Source organism: Myzus persicae, unplaced genomic scaffold (assembly GCF_001856785.1).
Source record: "Myzus persicae strain clone G006 unplaced genomic scaffold, MPER_G0061.0, whole genome shotgun sequence".
Classification (NCBI taxonomy): Eukaryota; Metazoa; Arthropoda; class Insecta; order Hemiptera; family Aphididae; genus Myzus; species Myzus persicae.
In genome coordinates, this window is record NW_019104244.1 from 508,203 (window position 1) to 533,145 (window position 24,943).

The window sequence follows — 24,943 nt, forward strand, 5'->3', positions numbered from 1 at the left end:
ATGAAGGGCTGCATACCGTGAAGCGTTAGAAATAAAATACGAGACTCTGCGTAGTGTAGCGGTTGTAGTGGTAGTATTGGAGTAGTACGCGCTAACAGGTCAACAACAACAACAACAACAACAACAACACCGCAAGAAATTTGCGGTACACGGCGCGACGGCGGCACTGCGGCAGCCCGCCACTGCCGGACTCTTTTCACCTCTTCCGTCACCACCGTCCACTGCACGCTCGGGGACGGGTTAAGGGTATGCGGACATGCGGTAGTGCGCGCGCGTGAACGCTGCCCATCCCCACTGCACTCGGCCCGGACGACCTTTTTTTTCACATCATATTACGTTACGCGCCGGCTCGGTCGAGACCCGGACGGATTGTTATTGATTACAGCGATTTTGCGGACAGTTGCTACTTGCTAGGAACGCACTATAGCAATAGCGCGCTAGGCAATAGGCACGTCGTCTCGTTTTCCGACTTTCTGTTTCTCTCTCACACACTCACTCTACGTTCTCTCTCACAGACCTCGCCGCAACTTAGTATCACCGTCCGCCGCAGTACGTCGCCGTCGTCGCATCTGCACCGTTCGCCACGCGCCGATCCGTCTCGTGAGAGTGTGTCTAACTGCGCGCACCGTCGTATTACAGACTACACTATAGTCCGCACAGGCGCACGGTCACGCCACTTTTTAGTAGTGCCCCCCTCAAATCTCAATCCTCATCACTGTCGCCGGACAGTGTTCAGTCGTCCGTCTTCCGAGTGTGTTGTGCAGTCGTAGGATAGATAGTGGTTTTTTTTTTTTTAATCATTTATTGTTCTTATTGTTTCGCTATAGTTTCGGTGATTATAAAAGAACATACTATTTTGTTTTACGCACGCATAGTACTTATTTTTCATCCTACCGTGCGCACTTGTTGACAATGCATTTGTATTTCTGCTGCCGTCTGAAATCCGCCGACGTCAATCTCATTTCGCGTGTGCTACAGCTCAAGGGCTGAATATTGTTACTGTTTTAGTAACACACTTGCCTTAACGGTGCACTTTGGTATATTCCGGTTCCGATTTCGCTCCGATTACCCCTGCTTTACTCCTACTCTTTCACCGACCAGCGTGTTCTGTTTCCCGTTTGGCATTCTACCTTTGCACACGTAGCGCCGCTCGCTACACAGATTGCACACGTTGCGTAAGGGTTCACGGACGAATCCGCAGATATCCGGTAGCCTATAGCATTCGTCCACGTTTCAATACACCGGTGGTCAAAGTGGACGCGACAAATTTTCTCTGCACCATCACACTGGCCAGCAAAGTGGACTACGTCGTCCGTAGAAGATCCATTGGTGGCATGAGGCCAGACCTGCAGAAGCTCATCTATCACACGTCTTCAGACCACTTTTCAGAGCTAGACGCCATCGCCGTGCTCTAGTCTCACACACCGCTAGCAGTATAGAATAGTTATAATTGGTGTGAGCGTGCGAGTCCTGTTTTTGGTGTGTCCGTGACAACTCCAACATCATGGCGCCAACTATCATGATGCGACCCACTAAAAAGGACTGGCAACGTCAGTCACAGTCCGAATCTGAGGATGATGACATGGTTGGAAAGAAAGATTTGTTGCCGCTAGTAATGTCCCAAGGTGAAAACAAATTTTTACATATTCTTCTAAAAGTACTTAATATTAAAATAGATAGATGAAATCATATTTAATTCTTAAGATTCACTTCATTGATGTAGGTGATTTAAATTAATACAGTCTGCCTAGGTATTAGGTATTAAAACAATGAGTTCTGTTAATTTTAAAACTATTTCATGTAGGTATGCTATATATTTTTTTTAAATGAGGCCGTGTGGGTGGCTAAAAAAGTATTTTGTTGATAAAGTAAAATGCTTTTAAATTTGGCCAGACTCCAATAATTACAATATTTATTATTGTGTGGTAAATCTTTATATTACATTAACAATAGTTATTTTTGGTGTTGAGTTTATCTTCTCTCCTATTTAATAAAATGGTTGGAAATATAAAAATTATATTATAATTTATGTACCTAAATAATTTCTTCTCTGGGTAGCCTGTATTGAAAGTTCACAATTAATTATATTTGTTGGATAAGGTCGAGGATTAGGCTTATAATAGTGTTTCCATTTTCATTTATCCCACTTATGTTTGAGATAACTGTTTAAGATAATTAAAACATTAACTTTCATATTTTAAAATAAAATAAGGGACTGTCAATTTTTTTCACCGAATAATATAAAAGCCTATATGTTTACTACTTTTAAGTAAGACTTATTTATTAAGTATTTAATGATGTGTTGACTAGCCAAAAATCTATTTTCAAGTGATTTGCTGAACATTGGCCAATAAATTATTGAGAATACCTGGCCAAATGGTACCTTTCATGTTTTTTCTATTACATATAGTTATAGTTTTTGTATATATTGCCGGTTTTAATATTTGTATGTATAATTTTTCAGTCGGCCAACATTTTGTGCCCTTGGTTATAACAATGGTAGGTTTGCCAGCCCGCGGCAAAACCATTCTTGCTTATAAGATTCAACAATATCTCAACTGGACAAATCATAAGGCTAAAGGTATGTAATTATAATAAATTCACAAGCATTTGGGTCTAAAATAAAGAAAAAAATTTGAAATTTAATTAGGTATACCTAGCAATAAAAAAAAAGTAATTACTACTGACAATAGTCTGAGTAATCTGTTATGTTAATAGGCCATGTCACTGGGGATATCCTGGTATCCCGCATTCCCTGTTACAAACTAATGAAAATATTATTTTTCTGTTGACAAAAATAAAATATTTATTGTTTAATAATACATTGGTGATCGGAATAAATCTAAATAATTGAAGGACACAATGGCAAAATCAATTAATTTGCTAATGTTCTGGTTTATTTAGAAACCTTATAAAGTTATACCTAAGTGTAAACTGTAAATGTACCTAATCATAATTTCCCAAGTTAAAAATATTGTAATCAATACCCTTGATTCTTACGGTTAGTCTTCAATATTAAATTTAAAATTATTGTAGTTTAATAATCTTAATATTCTTTAAAATCTCATGTACGTGTATCTTTTTTTTACCATATTTTTCTTTTCCGTTGTTTAACAAGACAATTTTCATTGAGTAATGTTTTTCTTTAATTTTATAGCTTACAAGGGCCACAAAATAATATTCTATTAACAATTTAATCATATAAGAGTGTAAATAAGTTATGTTCATACAATTATAATAGGTAATTTAAATGTGTACATTTGTTTTCTTATTGGACTTTGTAATCTTAATTCTTGACAATTAAAAGAGTTAATTATATACTTAATATCGGTTTTTATTTATCAACACTAATTTATATTAGACATTTATTATCTTTATGATGTTAATGTGTTTGTTATGTAAATTTGTGTCAAATAAATAAATAATTATTTTTATGTATTATTTCTAGTGTTTTCTGTGAGCTCATACAGACGTAAACACATCGAGTTGTATAGTAGCCATGACCTCTTTCGTAAGGAAAACAGTGAAGCAGCTGAGATTCGTCAATTAAGTGCTCAAGAAGCACAAGATGATGCCACCAAATGGTTACAAGATGGAGGAGATGTAGCTGTAAGTATTAAGTGATGATTATTGTATAGAATTATAAACTACATGTTTGTTAAATATTTTAGATATTGGACGGCACACATATAACACAAGCTCGCCGTCAAACAGTATATGATCATTTTGCTAAAGTCATGGGGTATAAGGTACTATTTATTGAGTGTGTTTGTGATGATGAGATGCTTATTGAGCATAATGTCAAAGAAGTAATGCAATTCAGTAAGGACTATAGAAATATGTCTAGTGAGAAAGCACTTGACGATTTTCATCACAAGATTGAACATTACATGGAACAACATGAACCAATGAAACCAAAATCAGATGGCTATAGCTACATAAAATATTTAAATGCAGGTAATATATAAAACAATCAGTTTAAAAAAAATACATGTTCTTTTTATTAATTTTCAAAATTGTATTTAGGAGAATCACTAACTGTTTGTCGTTTGAATTCTCCTATGCAAAGTGAGGTGCTAGCCTTTGTTTCAAATTTCAAACCATTAGCAAAAACATTTTATTTTTCAAGAGTAGGTCTATTATTAAATTATAATGTTTCTTTATTTTTACTAATAAAACAACTTAAAACTTATTTATAGCATGGAGAAAGTGAAAACAATGTTTTGGGTCGTATTGGAGGAGATGCAGAATTATCGGTCCGTGGTCGCACGTATGCCGCAGCATTGGCACGCTATTTTAATAATGAGAATCGTTTAGATGGACTTCGCGTGTGGACAAGCGAATTGAAACGCACCCACCAGACAGCTCAAGGTATTAAAGCACCAATTGAACCAGTGCCCTTTTTGAATGAGTTATATGCTGTAAGTACACTTTTCATTTGTTTTTTTATAGTAACTGTAATGCTAAATCTTTTATTAGGGTGTATGCGAAGGATTGAGTTATGAAGAGATGCAATGCAAATTTCCACAAGAGTTTGCTTGGCGCGATCAAGATAAGTTACAGTATCGCTATCCATGGGGAGAATCTTACATAGATATTATGACACGATTGAAACCAGTATTGTTGGAACTCGAAGGAGATATGGATAATTTATTGATAATCAGTCACCAAGCTGTTTTAAGATGCTTACTTGGATATTTCTTGAATAAGAAACACGGTAATTTAATTTATTTATCAAAGCTTAAATCCAATGTTTGCAACATTTGGTATTGTACTACTTTATTTATCTTATTTTTATTTTACTTGTCTTGCAGAAGAATTACCATACATTAATGTCCCTTTGCATACCATCATCAAACTGACTTTAAACGGATACAAATGTAAAATGGAAGTGATTAAGTTAAACATTGAATGTGTGGACACATACCGCATGCAACCAAAGGTATACATAATAAAATTTAAAAAAAAAATATTTATATTTACTCCTCTTTTTAATACCTAATGAAGAAATCTGATCACTGAAATATTATTTTAATAATTAAAATGTATTACAGAACTGCTCTGTCAATCGTTCAACTGATGATGCTTTACTGACGGTGCCAGCTCATTTTGAGAATTTATCTTTGTGGAATCATGCGCCAATCGTTCAGCTTTGAACACAATCCAAACATAATAATATATAATTAGATATATTATGTATGTTTGCATAGACTTTAATAATTCATTTACAATATCCCAATAATCTTAGATCTTTAATTTTATAACGTCATGGCATTTAAAATGGTTTGATATTATAGAAAACGTAATGTTTAATTTCAGGTATAGAGTTTTCAAATTAACTTTATACTACGATAAGAATATTCTAAGTGAATATTGATAATTTGATTATTTTTGACATTTACGGACCATGTTAGGAGATGATAAATATTAGAGATATTTTAATAATTTTAAATATAGATTTGGAATAATACAAATTAGATATTATTTATTAGGGATTAAGTGTTATAAATTATAAATACATGAAAAGTTATGGATTTCTATAGTTTGTTTATTACATTAATTTAATATACTGTTAAAACTTAACTTAAACAAAATAAATTCTATTGTCTCTAGTTCCCATGCTAGTTTCATAGTATTGAAAATATTTGATGTTATTAAAAAAAAAAACATTGAATGAGCGCATGTGTTTGATCTCTTATACTGTTTATAACATTTTACGATCGCACAAACACAACATTATAGTTCTGCTAAAATACGAACATGTTCCTAAGTAGCAGCGACAGAATAAATATTTATGTCGATAAAAATACATGAAATCCAATAATTATATTAATTATTACTTTTGTTTTTGACAAACTATTCTATTCTTCCATTTTAATTATTAGTTTAAATATTTTTGTACTCTAGTTATGTTTGATTTATTACATGTTTTTTACTTTAAACCATATTCATTGTTGTTAAAAAAAAAAAAAAAATGGTAATATTATTGAATTTGGATATAAGCTGATGTTTTTGTAGCATATTTTTGTAGTTTATTGATTCATATACATTTAACATAATCTTGTTTTGTCTGGATTTAAGTGATTAAGATAATAAATAAATAAGGTACAAATTTCCAATTAATTTTTTTGTTTTGTGTAATATTTTTGAGAGGGTGTCTGCTCAGTGATTGTTTTATCTCATATCCTCAGACTAAAAAATGCAGAAAGTAGGTATCAAGTGTACATTGTAATTAAAGAGTAAGTCGTTGTAATGTATGTATTAGATTGTAATTTAATAATAAATCATTGCAAACAAAAAACAGTACTGAGTGAATAATGTCTGTCAGCCTTTATTATTTATCAAGTATATTTTATCTTAAATTTATAATTCTATTATAGTAGTATGAATTACTATTAATAATACCGTAGGTTTGAATTAATTTTTGCCAAACACATTGTATTTGAAAATGTCATTGTGTGTATAAAACAAAGTTATATACTTTAAAAGTTTCAAGTACCCGCTATCTATGAATAGTATTTTCAAATAAATTGTGATAAAATAACAAATTGTTAATGGTTGTGTAAACATCGAATTTCGTCCTAATTTTAACTTCAAATGTCTAAAGAAAAAATTATTTCAATAATTTAAAAAAATTGTTGATGGCAATATGAACTACTTATGAGAAACCTTGTTTTAAATTTTCAATATTTTTAACTTGACAAAAAAATATTTTATCGACATTAAAAAACGAGGTAAAATTAAAAATATAATAAGTACATAATAGCTATAACGTCGAAATATTTTGAAAATTTGAAAATGTATAAAAAATAATAAAATTAAAATGTGAAAATGTCAAGTATCTACGGTTATTTGTTTTCGAGTTACACCAAACAATAAAGTCGATTTCGTCAAAAAAATTAACGATGCGAAAAAATTCCCGGTTTACTTTAATATTTTCTTTTTTCCGATTATTTTGAAGACTACTGGGAAGTTTTAATTTTTACCTCTTTAGAGTTACAACTGGATCTAATTCACTACCAGGAACCCCTCACAAAGTTGAAAATCCAAGTATTTGTTCTACTACTTTTCATGTGTATGTAATGTATGAACCTTGAATGTAATGTAAAGTAGTCACTAGTCAGTGTTCAATATATGATTTTTACGTAAACCGATTCTTCACAAAATCGATTTTGTTTTTTGTTGGAATTCAATAACGTACTTATTAGAGGAATATGCAATTATGTAACAATGTGGGAATACCCCTTCTCCAAGGCTGGATTAATTTATCCTGTAACAGGTATAAAATCAAATTTAAAAATTCCATGTAATACTAAAAAGTTAGCCTGGTGATACGGACTTGGAACCAAAACAAAAAAACTGACACCTACGACCTCAGCTGTCACAGTTACTGTTCTAGCAACATTTTTGTATTTATTTTATTTAGAGAATGTCTACTCACTATTTGTTTTCTCTCTCTAGCCCAAGCACAACACAGAAAAAACGCATTCAAATATTTTTTTATGTTTGTAATAAATAATAATATGCTTACAGTTCACACATCATTATAACAAGTAAATTAAAATAAAACGTATTAAGAGACACCGGTCAGTTTGTCGCGCACTTAGAAATCCAACATCCCCAATAAGACCCTATTACCGACAAAAAGAGAGGTTCGTATAATCTTATTCGTAACAATCACAGAGATTAAGAAATCAACACGTATTTGTAAGTTTGTAACGGTATAAAATAAAGCTTAGGACATATTTAGGCCGACAGAGAAAAGGGATGGTCGTAAAAGGTCTTAGCCGCCGAACACAAAGCTAGTGATTAGAAGCACAAAACCCTTTGATAAAGCCGCCTGCCACTTCCTGGTCACTGGTCAGCATAACCGAATCGTCCTATTATATAGGCACGAGTCACCAGTCATCTCAACAACCTCCTTATAGGTACTGAATCCTGCGAGCGACCACTTCAGAATTTATTTTAACTAGCAGTTATAATCAGTTTATTTAATTATTTCGAATCATGTGTATTTTGAGTAGGTGCCTAATTACTTCGAGTCACCTAATCCAGTTATAACGTAGTCCATAGGCAGCTGCGATACAGGTTAGTAATTAAATATATTTTTATTTTACATAAAATTGTATTGTACTTTCTATTTGATCAAATTCTCGAATAGTGCAATACGTAACCTCAAGAGCGCTCCGAACATCTAGAGGAAGAAGCTGTAGGTATATTATAGCGTAATTTTAATATTTGCATCTCATATAATAATCACTTATAAGTGTAGAGAATCATTTTATTGGCAGGTACTCAACTTAAACTTAATACGATCAACTTATAAGTCTTATCTTATTTTATATTTACGTTTTACTTACTAGGTACATGTTTTTGAATAATCTTAGAGTAGGTACCCACCTAAAATATATCATTAAAATAAATATAGAGAATTATTAATGACTAGCTGAATTACCCGGCGTTGGAGGTTTTTTTCAGCATAATTGAAAAAATATTATGATTGTTCAACTCCTTTTGGATGTAACTTGCTATGGAAACTATGTCTTTTTAAATATAAACCATATTAGATTCTAATAAATGTATAGCCATCCAGCTCGGCGTTATCCGTAAGACTAGCTTGTGATTATGTGATTAGTATATACTGTAGATATGTAAGTATATATGTCCCGGGGGAAGTTAGGGATTACAGTGGAGTACTAACGGGGGGAGGGGGGATACCCCCCCCCCGAAATTAATGGATGATTTAATTTATTATGAGAAAACTAAAATTTCTAGTACCTGTATTTTAATTGTACTGTACTTAGGTATAACAAATTATTTGAATTTTCTCAAATTCTGAATTCTGAATTATAAATATTATAAATATTATTAATAGTACAGCTTGTCAGCTTACATTATCTAATGTGGGTACCTATGGGAATATATGAGTATTTCCACGAAGATATTGTAGATATGGACGTGGACGATCGGTGTAATTATTATGACAATCTTTTATCGTCGTCGTAAAACGTATTTTATTTTGTGCGATTAATCACCTAGTGTGTTAGCCACTTTAATCTATAATCGACAATCGTTAACGTCGCGGTCGTGTCTAGCAGTGCCTATATGTTATTTTATCAACCATTGAACTACATTAAAAAGGGTTACACATTTTCAACAACATAGAGCAAATTATGAGTTAACTTCAGCAGAAAATTATTATCGGGTATCTGTATTCATCCCGTTTATTGACCATTTCATTTCGCAGTTAGAAATTAGATTTACCAAACACAAAAATACACTCTCAATTATTCAGAACTTTATACCAAACAAATTAATACAATTTTCCGAAAGTGAAATTGAGACAAGTAAGGAAGTCTAAAGTCAGTATCGATGGCAGTGGCCAGTCGTAATAAGCTCATGTGACAATATTGTGAACAAAGAAGTTCGATTGAGGAAACAAACATGGATAGCCGCTGCAGAAGATAAACTTTTATAGATGCCATAAATTGTTGTGATGAGTTACTGTTTCCTAAAGTATACCAATATTTAAAACTTAGCGCTACGTTGCCCGTCACAGTTGCCAGCGTAGAACGGAGCATTTCAACGTTAAAACGTTTAAAACCATACTTGAGGAATTTCACTGGGGAAAATCGTCTAAATGGATTGGCTCATCTAAGTATTCACAGAGAAATACAAATAAAAAGTAGTGAAGTGGTCGATATTTTTTTAGAAAAAAATAGAAAATTAATGTTCTAAAAAATATAAGTATCTAAATTATTTTGTTTTATTATTATTATTATTATATAATTAAAATTTTTTTTTTATACATATGTTTAAGTAGTAATTACATATTTATTAATTATCACATGTCAATGAAAAATAATATCACGAGTAAAAATTAGTAATCTATTAAATATACAATATGTTTTGTTATGTTCAGATGTCACGTCATCTAATATGTTAATTAAAAAAATTAAAACACTCCCCAAAGTTCAGGTCTAAGTACGCCACTGATTGCTTTCGTTAGACATTTATTATATTTACAAAACAAATTAGTCACATATCGTAATGGAATTTAAAATTATAATCGATAAAATAAGCTATTAAGTTTTAAAGTAAAGTTGGCCAAAAGCACATATCATTTGCTCAACCCATTCTGTCATCTAATTATCAACCTTTTAGCAACAGCTGTAATATCTAAAAATATCACTGGTTTTTGCGAACGTCTAAATGCGAGTAAAAATGTATTGGTAAAAATAGTAAATACCTTTCAGTCTACAGTAAGTTTATCTCTACATACATTTTGTTGGTCAGTTTTGCATCATTAGTATAATCAGTATTCAGTAATCGGTACGTTATGTAGTTGTTAGTATTCTGTCGACTGCTGTGATGATAAATGAGTTTTTTGTCGAATTCTTAAGTTTTGTTCGTCACTAGTGTGTGCCAACAACTATTGAAATTTGAAAATGTCTAAGAAAAATATGATTTATCTCAGTGGTTATGCAAAACGAAAATTAAATAGAAAGAGGCAGAAGATGCAACAGCANTCAGGTCTAAGTACACCACTGAGGGATTATGCCCCCTACGGCCCTATTGTCCCACAAATACCCTTATTTGTGTCTTTTGCACTAGCACCAAAATTAATTTAAATGTATTACCAGGGTTCTGGGTTAGGATTTTATAGCATTTAAATATTTATTATACAATTCTTAAACATTTAATTTAGAATTTTTTGAGATTTTTTGCAGTTTAATGCTATTTCTGGACTTTTTGAGATTTTTTTTTATCAAAATTGTTCCTATTTTATGAAATAACATTTTCACTAACATGTTTTTGATTATTGTCTAATTTTAAAAGTAAATATAGATTAAGTACAATAGATATGGATGCACTGACACATCATTTCGTATAAGGTACCTCGTACCTATTTGGTTTTGATTTTAAACTTATGTTATTTCTTAATTTTGATGAGCTCCTTTTTTGTCATTTACGGCTGTTTATCATCAAACGAGCTTTGAAAGCGTTAGGTATTTACTATATTAATACGCTCAACTACTCGGTTAGAATACTCTTATACCTAGTACACTTTTATGTTTTCGGTTGAACGTATTTTGGTTATTCTTTGTCGTACCTTTGTCATGCTTTAAAATTCCAACCCTGATTATTACTTGGAACGTTTATCCCCCCTCCATTGAAAATTCCTGGACACGCTACAGTCTGCAGGCCACTGGATATATTATCAAGTAGGCTGTTGCATATTCAGCATTTATATAATATAAGAAACGTAGTGTTTAACAATTAATAATAATAAGTATCATATTACGATCGGAGGGGATTGTCCATCGATCAGTAGCCAGCACATAATTTCATTATACAACATTACGATTTATATGTTTGACAATAAAAGACTATAATTTACGTTTGCGTTATTATTCACATTAATGATACACAACATAGGCAATTGACTTGCTATAAATGTAACGATGATCTAACTCCAAAGTTTCAAAGTTATACCAAGTTTGTATCGTTTTTACTTGGACCAACTTACGATGATAGAAACAAGTTGTTGACAACTATTTGTGGTGTCAACAGACTGTTTACAACAATCTCTTCAATCGAAATTTTAAATATTTATAACGCTACACTAAATCTAATTACGCAATGTAAATAAATTAGCTTTAAATTGGCCTACTCTATTTGTACAAAAAAAGTTTTAATTTCCACTGTGAATCTTAAGATCTCTATTTGACCACCTTTTTAAAATGAGAATTTTGGAAAATCCTGTTTTATTGGTCATCTAGAGCATTAAGGGACCACTTTTCCAAATTTAAAGTCACCATAGTTACCACCTATCATAGTTAGGTTGTGCGTTGATTATGTAATAGTTAGGAGCAGGACATATCGATTTGTCTAAATATTGTTTAAAATAATGTCTAACCCTCAAAAATATTAACCTCTATAATTTCAAATTTTTGTGATAGGAGATTTTAGTAAGTATTTTGCTGTATAATTATTAATGATTACTGGGGCTCAGATTTATATGTAACTACAAATTATTATCACTATGACATGATAAACTAATTTCGGCAAGTGATAAATTAGTTTCACAAGATTTTTGATAAAATTTGATATATTTGATTTTACATATTCTTACATATTTTGTCATAAATACATGTTTTTACATACCTAATACACAATTATTCATTTTTTTCTCAAATCTTTTGACAATTTTACTGTTTTACTTGGTTTTTTAGAGTTCAGAGTGATTAAAAGCTAATTATAAGTAAGCCAATACTTAAAAGTTTAAGACTTTTGTAGTATAATATTGTCGGTTAGTCAGTGTCGACCAGACGTATTTTTGACGTGGCTATAAAACAATTTTATGAAATTATCGGCGATCCTTTTGAAAATTTAAAAATGAATAATGTTATAAAATGCATTCAAGATAATTCGATGAATAGGTAATCAAATTTTAATTATATTTATATTATTTGTTATAAATTATTATTATTTTATTTTTTTGATAATACATATTTCGACCTTTTTAGCACATATTTAGATACATAGTTTTGTTGCATAAAAAAATACTTTGGTTATATAAATACAAAGAAATCCGAGCCCTAATGATTACTCAAAAATCATAAATTCTCTCTCAGATCAACAAAAAAAAAAACGCATTTACATTAAGTAATACTTGTTTTTATGATTTTTAAGTTATCCTAGAGTGAAATTACTTTTATAATAATTTATAGAGGATAATAATATTGTTTTATATTTTATTATTATTTGACTTAAAAATAAAAAGTAGGTAAATGTTTATAAATTTAAATTGATTGTCTTGAGACACTATTTGGACTAGTGGCTCTCAACCAGTGTATCACGTATAACCGTGAAGTTTAGGCAAAAGATTGTTTATTTATATTGTGCGTGTTCAATTTATAAATACATAATATATGACATTATCATGGTGTTATGGCGTAGTGCTTGGAAAGGAAGTCTTTCGTTCCAAAGAATTCATTCATTTTTTATAAGAACATGAATGATTTTATCTGTTCTTCATTTTTTTCGTAACTTATTCTTAAATAGGTTGAAATTTAAATTTTTTTAGAGCAAAGGTTTTACAATTTTTTTTAGAAATTTAGTGAATATAATGAGTTCAATAATTAAACTTGTATACAACAATAGATAAACAATAATATTGACAATATTTACATAATGTCAAGTCAGCCGCGGTGCCACGGTGGTCATATCGGTCTTACCTAGCTTGTATGAAATAAATAAATTAAACGTTTTTAAAAACAAAATAACCAAGTACCTTCATAGTTAAACAATTTATTTCTACAAATTACATTATTAATACAATTTCAAAGTTATAGTGGAACGAGAAACGAATTAGTCCTTTTTTAACAAGATGGACGTGAACGTGAACTAATTCTTTTTTTAAATGAACATTCCAAGCGTTTTTATGACGTGATAGCATAGACCTATAGACGTATAGAACAACTATATAGCGGACTGCATATTACATTCCCACAGCAACGTTGAAGTCGTGCGGTCATAATATATCAACAGGGCGATGTTTACAAAATAACTCAATAGATCTTACCTATACATATTGATATGACATATAATATTACGAATGCATGTACATTATCAACCATGTAATTTTGCCCTGTTGGCATATGGCTGCCGACCTCAATATTATCCTGTAGTCGGTTATCTAGTAGTTTTATATGTCTAATGTCTATGCGTGATGGTAAAAACCACAGATAAGAAAAACAGTTGTGAATTCCAACTTATTGGTTTATGATTGTAACTTTGTCAAAAATCCATTCATTGTTTTAAGCATGAACTAAGAGTATATCTTAGTTCGTGGATTTAAGTGTGTCGCTATTTTTATGGATCTAAATTAGGAAGTCGTCGTAAAAAAAGGTCGAGAAAAACTGATTTATACAAATCGATATGTTTACTCTCAAAATTATTCTCTTTAGGTGATTTAACTCAAAACTGTCGAAAGATTATTCAAAAACATAAAAATAATAATTTAAATAGGTAGTATTACATAAGTGTCATCGGTGGGTGGCTTCTTAGCTCATAATTTCATGTTTTTTTATTGTGTCTCAGCTCATACTCTTATTGTGCCGATTGTGTACAGATTGTGTATTACTAATAAAGTAATAAAGAAAAAAAAAAAAAAAATAGGTAGTATAATAATTATCATTACATAAATAATAACAGCAGCCGCAGTCTATTATCATTCATCGTGGTCGTGGTAAGATAATTTTAAAATTTTATACGTTTGATAACTTAACCTCAAATCAAATCTTCCATGGAATGTTCATGTTTTCCATGGAATTGTTTGTGTTTTGTTTATTTGTGGGTGTAACTGCAACTGCAGCAGTGACAGCAGCAGCCGTCAGCCGAGAGGTGTAGTTTGTATTATTCGCATTTATTGTCGGTTCTTATATTCTAATGATATGTAATTTAAATTTACGTTGTACTAAATTTAAATGCCGTCAAAACCTAATTATGTTTAACTCGGTGTTTGTGTTCAGTTCAGTAACATTAAAATAGGTAAGTGTGTTCGGTGGACATTTTTATGTATTAAACATTTTTCGGGTTTACCTAGGCGTTAACAAAGTTGACCATAAAATTGATTTTTTTTTATACACGCTATCCATTTTAGTTCACACGCAACCTTTAATACAACGTAGTTATTATATCCCATATAGTACGTGACCAGAGCACTTCTATTCGAGCTTAACATTAATTTTTTCCACAGCCAATCGTTTTATATCTACATGTACCTATTGTTACATTGATTTAAAATGTCATGGGGGTAGGGGTCACTGATTCATAATATTTATGAGATACTGGATATTATAAACTGTAAAGTATGTATCCTTCAACTGTAATTGACTGTTAAATTGCGCTCATAAGTTACAAAAGATAAATGCCAACGTATAGCTGAGGTCCTATTGACCTATTAGGATAATGATGTTGGTTGTTCTGTTATTACTGTAGTCTGTGTCCGTTCATTCCATCCGATTTACTTTGCTGCTAATAACAATGTTATTTATTTTGTTTTTTACTTTTTTTACATATCGCTGTTTATATTTTACAAGGTAATGTTTGAACTACATTCTACTATATTATAATGCATAGACATACAACTTGAAAAAAACTGCATAATATAAATAGTGTGATATTTTTAGTTTATTCTTATTTATTTGCAAACTTTTTTGTTATATTAGAATAAAGAATTTTAAAAATATTCATCTGTAGCTAGCTAATTATATGATTGAAGTTACTTAAACTTAAAATTAAATTAAGACTCAATTTTAAATTTTGATTGTATCTAGTTCTTAGACTTTTATGAGTGCAATTGAAATATGATCAACATAGGTGCACCTCTTTGTTTAAAAATTAACTCATTATTGTTCTATTAATGTTTATATTTGTCTACACATAATCATTACAGTTTTAAATAAAATTCCTTGTTGGCACATATTCAATATTATCAAAACCTTTGTTATACTGGTCGCCTATAGTAGATACAAAATATTCTTAACCATTCGTCTTTTATCTTTTGCTAACATTACTAAAATTAAATTTACCATTGAATATATATCATTGCTATCTATAATACTATTATTATATATTAGTATTTGTTTAAGTGTTTCTAGTGTGACTAACTAAAAATCTATATTGTTTTTTTTTAAGAATAAATTTATAAAACAATTAAAAAAAGAGTTTTTACTAGGTATACACCTTGCACCAGTTTCAGAATGAAGCAAATTTGTGACACTCATGAGTCATAATGAGTCATGCTTTCTTTTTATCTCTATAAATAGTATTCATAGTTCATACAATTTGAGATAAGTACATAGTAGATCATCCATTTCTATTTATAAATTTTGGAATATTACAAAAAAATAAAAAAAAATAACAATTATTATAATGAATGACTTTTAAAATAATTTAAACTATTATCAAATTAAATAACCGTTTATAATTAGTATCTATATCAATAAGTTTGAAAAAATTAAACTGACATTAGTCATAATTATAAAATTATATATAAATTAATAATTATTAAACTATAATTAACTATAGTTATTTTCATAATTGTACTTTTATCTTGCATTCTTTGTATTAAACAATTAAATAATCATAATCATATTAATAACACTATATTCTGTTTTTAGCTTTTAATCAATATATTTGGAACATAAGAACATCAAAATGGGTAGAATTTCCCAACATTTGCTGTACTCAGTAAAATTGTTATTTTTATTCCTTGTAACAACTTCATCTATAAGTAAGTATCTAAATTTATGTTAGTAATATTAAAGTATCAATGCAACTTTATTTGTAGTTTTAAGACATGAGTATATTTGATATAGATTTAAAATAATGACAATGCAATTAATTTATTTCCCTTTTCTTTCCATTTTATTTTATCTTAAAACTAAAAAAGAAGAATACATTTTATTAAAGTAATACATTTAAAATGTTTGAAGATACCTACTCATTTAATGTTGATGTATTTTTAATTAGACAATTCTTAACTTTTGAAGTATAATAAACATGTTAAATTTTAGCATCAACTATTTTTTCCCTTATGTTTCTATATAAACTGGTGAAATTTCTACATAATATTTTTTGAAAAATGTGTGTATAGTTTTGGAGGTCATTAATACATGTTAATTATATGTTGTTTATTTCAATTTTTGTTATAATTAAATGATTCTAGTTCAATCTCCACCAAGAATTGTAAAAGAATCTATTACGGATGAAGTTCTTTTTCAAGTAGCTACTGTCCAAAATCAAAATGTTAGACCTTTTGTAATTGATTGTGAAGCAGAAGGAGAACCTGCTCCAAAGTAATTGAAATTACATATTTAAATTATGTACAATTTCATTTTATACAATCAAACACTTAACATTTTTATAAAACATTTTTATAATAGGTATCGATGGATGAAAAATGGTAAGAATTTTGACTGGCAGGCTTATGATGACAGGATAGCTCAACAACCTGGCCGTGGTTCATTAACTATTACTGAACCCAGAGATGAAGATCTTGGTATGTTTGTTTTTTTATGATTGTTATTTGTTTACAATTTTATTTAATCAAACTACTTTTTTTTTACAGGACAATATCAATGTTTCGCAGAAAACGCTTGGGGTACAGCTACTTCTAAATCAGTGATGGTCGTGAAGGCTGAATTAAATTCATTTAAAGATGAACCAAAAATCTATGTTGAAGCTCAAGAAGGTGATCCATTTAAACTTGTTTGTCATCCTCCTACTGGATGGCCTAAGCCAAATGTATATTGGCTTATAAGGGTAAATACTTTTAAAAATTTTTTATTTACTAAGCACCTTTAATAACAATAATAATATTAATGTACTTGTAGAACAAAGATGGTGGCTTAACAACAGTTAACAACACTAGAATGACATTAGATCCGGAAGGTAATCTCTGGTTTTCAAATGTAACCAGACATGATACTAGTGATGGATCTACATATTTTTGTTATGCTGAATCATTGACAATGTATGTATCTTTATGTTATTAAACTATCACACAGGCATCTGAATAACCTTATTTAATTATAATTATTAGGAGCGAGTATAAATTAGGTAACCCTGTAAATTTGAATGTTATTCAAACTGCAGAAACAGCTTTACAAAATAAATACCCACCTACCCAACAATATGTAACTAGAAGAAATGAAGTAGCATTATTGGATAAAAAAGTTGAATTGTTTTGTATTTATGGTGGAACGTAAGTGATATTTTACTTGAATTTAATTTATATTTATTATGTTTAAATGTAAAAATTTACTTTTTACTTGATACTTGTAGACCTTTACCAGAAACCGTTTGGCTCAAAGATGGAAGGCCTATACAATCCAATGAAAGGGTAAGCCAAGGAAATTATGGAAAAAGTTTGGTAATTAAGAAAGTTAAATTTGAAGATAAAGGAAAATACACTTGTGAAGTTAGCAATGGTGTAGGATCCCCTCAATCATATAACATTGAGCTGGATGTTATGGGTACAGTAACGTTATATTTACATTAGTGAATAATCATAATTAACATATATTTGATTTTGAAACAAATTTATTTAATTACAATATATTTAATAGCTGTGCCGTTTTTCACTGTGGTTCCGCAAATTGTGGAAGGAGCTGAAGGAGAAACTGCAGTCATTAAATGTGAAGCAAGTGGTAATCCAGAACCTACAATTAAATGGATTCATAATGGTCGACCATTAAGTGAAGCATCACCAAATCCTAGACGTTCGGTTACTTCTAATACTATAACAATTACATCTTTGATTAAAAATGATACTGGAAATTATGGTTGTAATGCTACCAACAGTATTGGATATGTTTATAAGGATGTTTATATTAATGTATTGGGTATGTTATTAATTATTATAATTATTTAAATATATCACAGCTACAATAACTTCCTAGTTTATTAACAACTAGTTGTATTATTGTAATAATAGCTTTGGCTCCTGAAATCACTGAACCACCAAATAAAGTAGAAACTGTTGATGGCCGTGCTATTACTATTGGATGTAAAAATTTTGGAGTACCAAAACCACATGTTAAGTGGACGAGAAATAATATAGAATTAACAGGTGGACGTTATTCAATACTGGATACTGGTGATTTACAAATAAGGTTTGTTTTATCAAATTTAAGGTTAAGAATTTATTATTTCAATAAATTAAATTTAATATTATTATTATTTTTATTTATTTTAATTAGTATCAAACTAAATGAGTTGACAATTTTTTTTTCGTGCTATTAAAAATTGTTAGAATGTTTTGGTAAAATAAGTTTAACCTCTACTGAACTCAGAAAATAGTCAAACATTTTTTTTTCATTTGTGTTTGGTATTTTACTTAAAAAATTGACTCTAATTTTATGACAAAAAATATTTTTTAAATGTCAAGAGATCTCTTAATAGTAAAGTTCTCTGATTAATATATATAAATTAAAAAATGTAAAAACGTAACAAATAATATTAATTTTTTTAGTGAAGTTAGTTTTACTGATGCTGGAAACTATACTTGTATTGCTACTAATAACTATGGATCGGCAAATGCATCTGGAACACTTGCTGTTAAAGGTATGCAATTTAAAGTTTATTTATTCAACCATTTATAGTTTGTATGCAAAACAAATTATATTTTAAATAATTAATTTTATCTATAGAACATACTCGAATCACTGCTGTACCAGAAGACTATGAGGTAGTTGCTGGGTCGGTGGCCACATTTCATTGTACAGCAACTGCTGATCAATCTTTGCATCTTAACATGGACTGGTTGGCTAGAGACGAACCTATAAATTTTGACTCTGAACCTCGTTTTGTCAAAACTAATGATTATTCTATGACCATTACTAAGACTATTGAATTGGATTCTGGAATGTATACATGCTTAGCTAGAACTGAATTAGATCAAGCAACAGCTAGTGCCATGCTTATTGTTCAAGTAAACACTTTTTATTTGTTGACTTTTTATCACAAAGTTTGTCTATATTTTTTACATTATTTTAGGATAAACCCAATCCACCACAATTATTGGGAATAACTTGTAATAAAAGAGATGCTGCAGTAAAATGGCAACCAAAAGGAGACAATCGGGCACCTATCCTGCGTTACACTATTGAGTACAATACTAGTTTTGCTCCCGATACTTGGTCAGTTGCATCAGATGATGTACCTGCTTCTGGTCAAACATATATAGTACCAATGACACCCTGGGCAAATTTTACATTTCGAGTTATTGCTATGAACAAAATTGGTAGATCAAATCCATCTCTACATTCAAGTGTCTGTACTACACAACCAGATGTACCTTATAAAAATCCAGAAAATGTTGAAGCTGCGGGGACTACACCGTCTAACCTTGTAATCAGCTGGACAGTAAGTTATATTATGATTTAAAGAAATCTTTAAACAAATTTAAAAATCAAATTTTATTCGAATGTTTAGCCAATGCCAAAAATTGAACATAATGCTCCAGGATTGAGGTACAGAGTTTATTGGAAACAGGATATACCTGGTCAAGTGTGGAATTCAGAAGAGATAACAGATTATACTATAAAGGAATTAGTGATAGAGAATCAACCGACTTACCAACGTTATAAAGTAAAAGTAGTTGCATCAAATGAAAAGGGTGAATCTAATGTTCAACAAAAAGAGGTCATTGGATATTCAGGCGAAGATGGTAAATTAAAAATCATTGTTAACTTTTACTATTTTAGTTATAATAATTGATTTTTGTAGTTCCTGTTGAGACTCCTCAAAATCTAACTGTTTTGAATGTTACTGGAAGTAGAAGTGCAATATTAAGCTGGGATCCTGTTTCACCAGAATCTATCAAGGGAAATTTTAAAGGCTACAAGGTGAATTGATAATAAATATTTGAATTATTTATTTTTTTATTTACCTTCATTATGTAAGTAGATAATATTTATTAATTTCTTGATATAGATTCAATTTTGGACTGAGAGGGATGGAGAAAACAATATGATTGAAGAACAAGTTAGTTCAGATACAACAACAGCAGAAATCAAGAAATTTTTACCTAATGCTAAACATTTTGTGCGTATACTTGCACACAACAGTCGTTTTAATGGAGCGCCTAGTCAACCAATAACTTTTAATACTCCTGAAGGAGGTAAATAAATCCTTAGGATCTTATGATTTCTTTTATATTAAGATTGAATTCAATATTTGAGCTACTCAAGGCATATCTAATGTTTTTTGTGTATAAAATTATTTATTAATAAATATATCTGATTATAAATTAATTTTTAGGATTAAAATAATTTAAAAATGTTGTGTTTAGTTCCTGGGCCTGTTCATGGAGTTGAAGCTGAACAATGGGGCTCTTCTGCTATTTTGTTGAGTTGGCAACCACCAGAAGAAGCAAATGGGGTATTAACTGGCTATGAGATTTCTTATGAAGCTATGACTCAAGAAGGTGTCGGAGAAAAGTCACAACGTCCTTCTATTACTGATCCTAAACAGACTACTGCTAAATTGGCTTCACTCAAACCATCAACTAATTATCGAATCTACATTCATGCAACTACTAAGGCTGGCGTTGGTGAACCGTACGTAAAGACTTAGTGTGATTTAAGATTTTATATTTGAGATAGCTATAAAATATTATTCCATAATAGATTTTTCATTGAACAACAAACCAAATCTCCTTTACCTGAAGGAACTGAATTGGATAAGCCAGAGTTCAGTTATGTCCATAAAGCTTATAATAATGTTTTTGATACAGTTCGCATTTTATGGACACCTAAACTTGATGGAAACCCAGGATCTCACTTCTTTGTTAAATACAAGTATAAATGCTATTCATTATTGCTTGTGTATTTTTATTTAATTTAAATTAATTTTTATAGGCTTAAAGGTGCCAACTTGTACGAGGAAACCAAACCTGAACTTGACACAAACTTTATTGATGTAAAAGGGTTGAAACCTGGGGAATTGTATGAATTTGTTGTGGTTGCTGTAGATGGTAATACCATGAAAGAATCAGATACTGCTGAAATTGAAGCATCAAGCACTGGTACATTTTTAATACTTATTTCTTGTTTTAACATTTTTTAATTTTATGTAGGTTGCTAACTGATGAAGGAAGATTTTTATTTATGTATAAAATTGTTATAAGGGTATACATGAATGAATTGCTCACTCACTAATATTATGAATTTAGTCACATTTAATAAAAATATATATCTAAAATATTAATTTACTTCTATTATTTAGATCCAATAATTAGAAGAAGCGAAAATATGGCAACATCAGGATGGTTTATTGCAATGCTGTTAGCTTTGTTATTCCTTATTATCGTGTTAATTATTGTATGCATATTGAAACGTAATAGAGGTGGAAAATATGTGGTACATGAATCAGAAGCGGCACGTGGTCGACATGATTATCCTGATGAACCTCATTTTCATGAATATTCTCAACCGTATGTATATAAGTTATAAGTTTAAAATATTTTTGTCAGACAATTATATTTCCCATTTTTTTTTATTAGACTTGGTGGTGCAAAAAGATTAGGAAGTGAAAAACAGTCTCCAGAAAGTGATACAGACTCAATGGCAGAGTATGGAGAAGGAGACACAGGTATATATATATATATATATTTCTAAAATATTTTGCATCAATTTTATTATTTTTATGTTTTGTATACAAAATGCTCTTTTCTACACCATTAATTTCCCTGTTATTAAAAGTTTGATAATAGCACTTTCAAATACAAATTTTCTTATCGCTCATTGTAGTTTACAATTAAAATTTAGTGTAATATATGTTGTTCCATATGCATGTTAGTATCATCAAAAAAAAAAACTTTATATTATAAAAATTATTGTAGCTCGTTAGAAAGTAAATAATTTTTCATTACAAATAATATTGTGCATTTCTGATGTACATTGTCTAATGTGATCAACATTTGAACGTACAAATATTCCGATAAATTTATATTAAATTAAATTATTTTATATTATCCCATTGCACACATTTTTATATTTAGTATATATTTCAAGTTCTTGCATGTTAGTTATTGTTTTGTTTTCTCTTCCATTTCACTTGTAGAAGGAATGAATGAAGATGGCTCTTTCATTGGCTTGTATGGTAAAAAAAGACAGGGCGAAACCACTTCGGCCGGTTTCGCCACACTTGTCTAAATGTGTGAGTACTTAACCTCAAATGTAAATTTATTATTTGTAAAAAGTTTATTTTTTATATTTATATTTATATTTCAATTAAACAGCTCAGTTTACTGAAGATGGATCTTTTATTGGTCAATATGGCACAGCTAGAAAAAATCGGCAACAGCAATCTCAACCTCAACCACAACCGCAATCTCCACTTCAAGCTGTCACTGGTTCGTCCTCTGCTGCCACTTATGTATAATCTTTGACAAATATTTTTGGCATTTACTCGTTTGCCTAGATAATACATAAAATATTTTTATGCATTTTTAACGAATCTTCCCTGCCCTAAAACCAAAGCTTTTCTTGTCAGTATTACTATTTATTATTTGACCAATAACGCTTTAAAATTATTTAATTGTAAAGATACAGGCTATATTGTTGTCTTTTGTTGTAACTAATGGTTGTATTTTTGTAACGTGTCTATTAATTTCATATTACTAGAATTCCTCGTCTGTGATAAAAACGTTTTTCAGTTCATGATAAAAAAAAAAAATAGGAACGTTAGAAAAACTAATTAACTTAACCATATAATTTCAATTGGAAAGAATAAGTAGTATTATTTTTAATATATTAAAACAATAAATTCATACATATATAAATATATTTAAATTAATATCGGAATTTTGTATTCATACCATACCAATTATTTTAGGCATTACAACTTTTTATTTTGTGCCACAGTCATTCTTAGGATGGTTTGGTTGTTGTTGTGGTTAATTCTGTTAATTTAATATTAATTTTAAAATGCACGCTACGCCTGCGCTTTATTTAACACCTTTTTAAATATTTGTTATGTTATATATAGACCTCTAATAATTTTATGTTTACTGTTTAGTATGTATTATAATTTTGTAATCAGTATTACTCATGAACAATGGCAACTTTCTTTTTTCTTTTTTGATCTCAATATCAAATTTAAATTGAAGCCATACTATAATTTCACATCACATAAAAGTGACCTAAGTTTCATGACAATATTTATATAAAAAGATACATTTATTTTATTTTTGTAAACCTCAATCCAATTTTTAATATGAACAATATATTATATTTTTGATCAAATTTTCACCACCACCTTTCACTGCCCTTTATAGAATAATCCTTGTTATTATATTTGTATAACCATTTTTTTTTCATATTTATGTAACGCATGCATTCCATATAAATAGATCTTAGTTAAGTTCATAATATATATTAATACAATTCTATGTAAAACATTTTTACCTGTATTCAGAAACAAATATTAGAATGTGACATGACTACTTTGCCTTATAGATGTATTCAACAACGACACTTAATATTTTAGTTCATCACATTTTAAATTAATGCACCCGAGTTTAGTTTGTAGCCAATTAAGATGTAAAAATATTTTTTTTTATCAATATTTTAATGTGCCCTATAATTTGATTAATTTATTTTTTTTAAACACATCAGATTTTTATTTTTAAGTTAAGATATATTTGACACATTGGCAGTATTAATCTATAAGTATAATTTTGTATTTTTAATAAACTAGTAGGTTATGCTAAAATACCTAATTAAATGGCAAAGGTAATGTGATGTGTTTTTTGTTTATGCTACTTAATAATGAAGTACTTATATAAATTTCCATTTTTCTATGATCACAACATCACATACAGAAAGTTTGGTTTATTGTTATTCCTAATTGAATAGACTAAACTTGAAGACTGTTAGTAATTCGGTAAAGACAAATAAGTGACATGATATTATTAAATTACCATTTCTATAATTATCATTTACATTGTACAATTAAAGCTTATACTAGGATTAGGAGGATTGCACAAGCTAAATTTACAAAGTTGATCGAACAATAAAATAATATTTATTATTCATTTATGTTTATATTTTATTCATTTTATTGTACAATAATATCACTCATTTTTGTTATGTAAAGAATGAGTTTAATTTTCAGTTTTAAAATAATATAATTAGGTGAGATGAATGTCAGAATGTTGTGTTATTATGGAGGATGTCAGTTCAATATTTGTTGTGTCTCAGACTCACGCGCAACATAGATGAATCGCTATCACTGGAAATCGTTATTTACCATCTTAGAGCCAAAATTTTCATATTGAAAATGTCACCAGTGCGTGGCTTCTTTCCCTGAATTATGTAACTCGTGTTCTATTTTTTTTTATTCTTAACGCACGTACTCATTATGT

At 29.7% G+C, this 24,943-nt stretch overlaps 2 protein-coding genes across 3 annotated transcripts; both read left to right on the forward strand.

Moving 5' to 3' along the window:
• The first annotated feature begins 477 nt into the window (after nucleotides 1–477).
• LOC111040402 (6-phosphofructo-2-kinase/fructose-2,6-bisphosphatase-like) lies at nucleotides 478–6,301 on the forward strand. The gene is made up of 9 exons (XM_022324319.1): nucleotides 478–1,625; nucleotides 2,465–2,581; nucleotides 3,449–3,609; nucleotides 3,672–3,957; nucleotides 4,027–4,130; nucleotides 4,200–4,421; nucleotides 4,480–4,717; nucleotides 4,815–4,942; nucleotides 5,055–6,301. The coding sequence occupies exons 1-9, from the start codon at nucleotides 1,505–1,507 to the stop codon at nucleotides 5,154–5,156; spliced, it is 1,479 nt and encodes a 492-aa protein (XP_022180011.1). The 5' UTR covers nucleotides 478–1,504; the 3' UTR covers nucleotides 5,157–6,301.
• Nucleotides 6,302–14,368: 8,067 nt separating this feature from the next.
• Nucleotides 14,369–24,315, forward strand: LOC111040393 (neuroglian). 2 transcript variants are annotated; one of them, XM_022324301.1, is made up of 23 exons: nucleotides 14,369–14,556; nucleotides 16,191–16,303; nucleotides 16,739–16,868; nucleotides 16,956–17,071; nucleotides 17,141–17,334; nucleotides 17,406–17,545; nucleotides 17,615–17,776; nucleotides 17,857–18,047; nucleotides 18,141–18,416; nucleotides 18,509–18,686; nucleotides 19,046–19,137; nucleotides 19,224–19,504; nucleotides 19,570–19,938; nucleotides 20,008–20,242; nucleotides 20,302–20,420; nucleotides 20,509–20,695; nucleotides 20,867–21,134; nucleotides 21,204–21,374; nucleotides 21,435–21,601; nucleotides 21,802–22,009; nucleotides 22,079–22,167; nucleotides 22,639–22,734; nucleotides 22,817–22,887. In XM_022324301.1, exons 2-22 carry the CDS (start codon nucleotides 16,228–16,230, stop codon nucleotides 22,728–22,730), a joined length of 3,741 nt encoding a protein of 1,246 aa, XP_022179993.1. In that variant the 5' UTR covers nucleotides 14,369–14,556; nucleotides 16,191–16,227; the 3' UTR covers nucleotides 22,731–22,734; nucleotides 22,817–22,887. The 2 variants fall into 2 exon arrangements, with proteins under 2 accessions (XP_022179993.1, XP_022179992.1); XM_022324300.1 differs by lacking the exon at nucleotides 22,639–22,734 and having other exon boundaries at nucleotides 22,817–24,315.
• The last annotated feature ends 628 nt before the right edge of the window (nucleotides 24,316–24,943 follow it).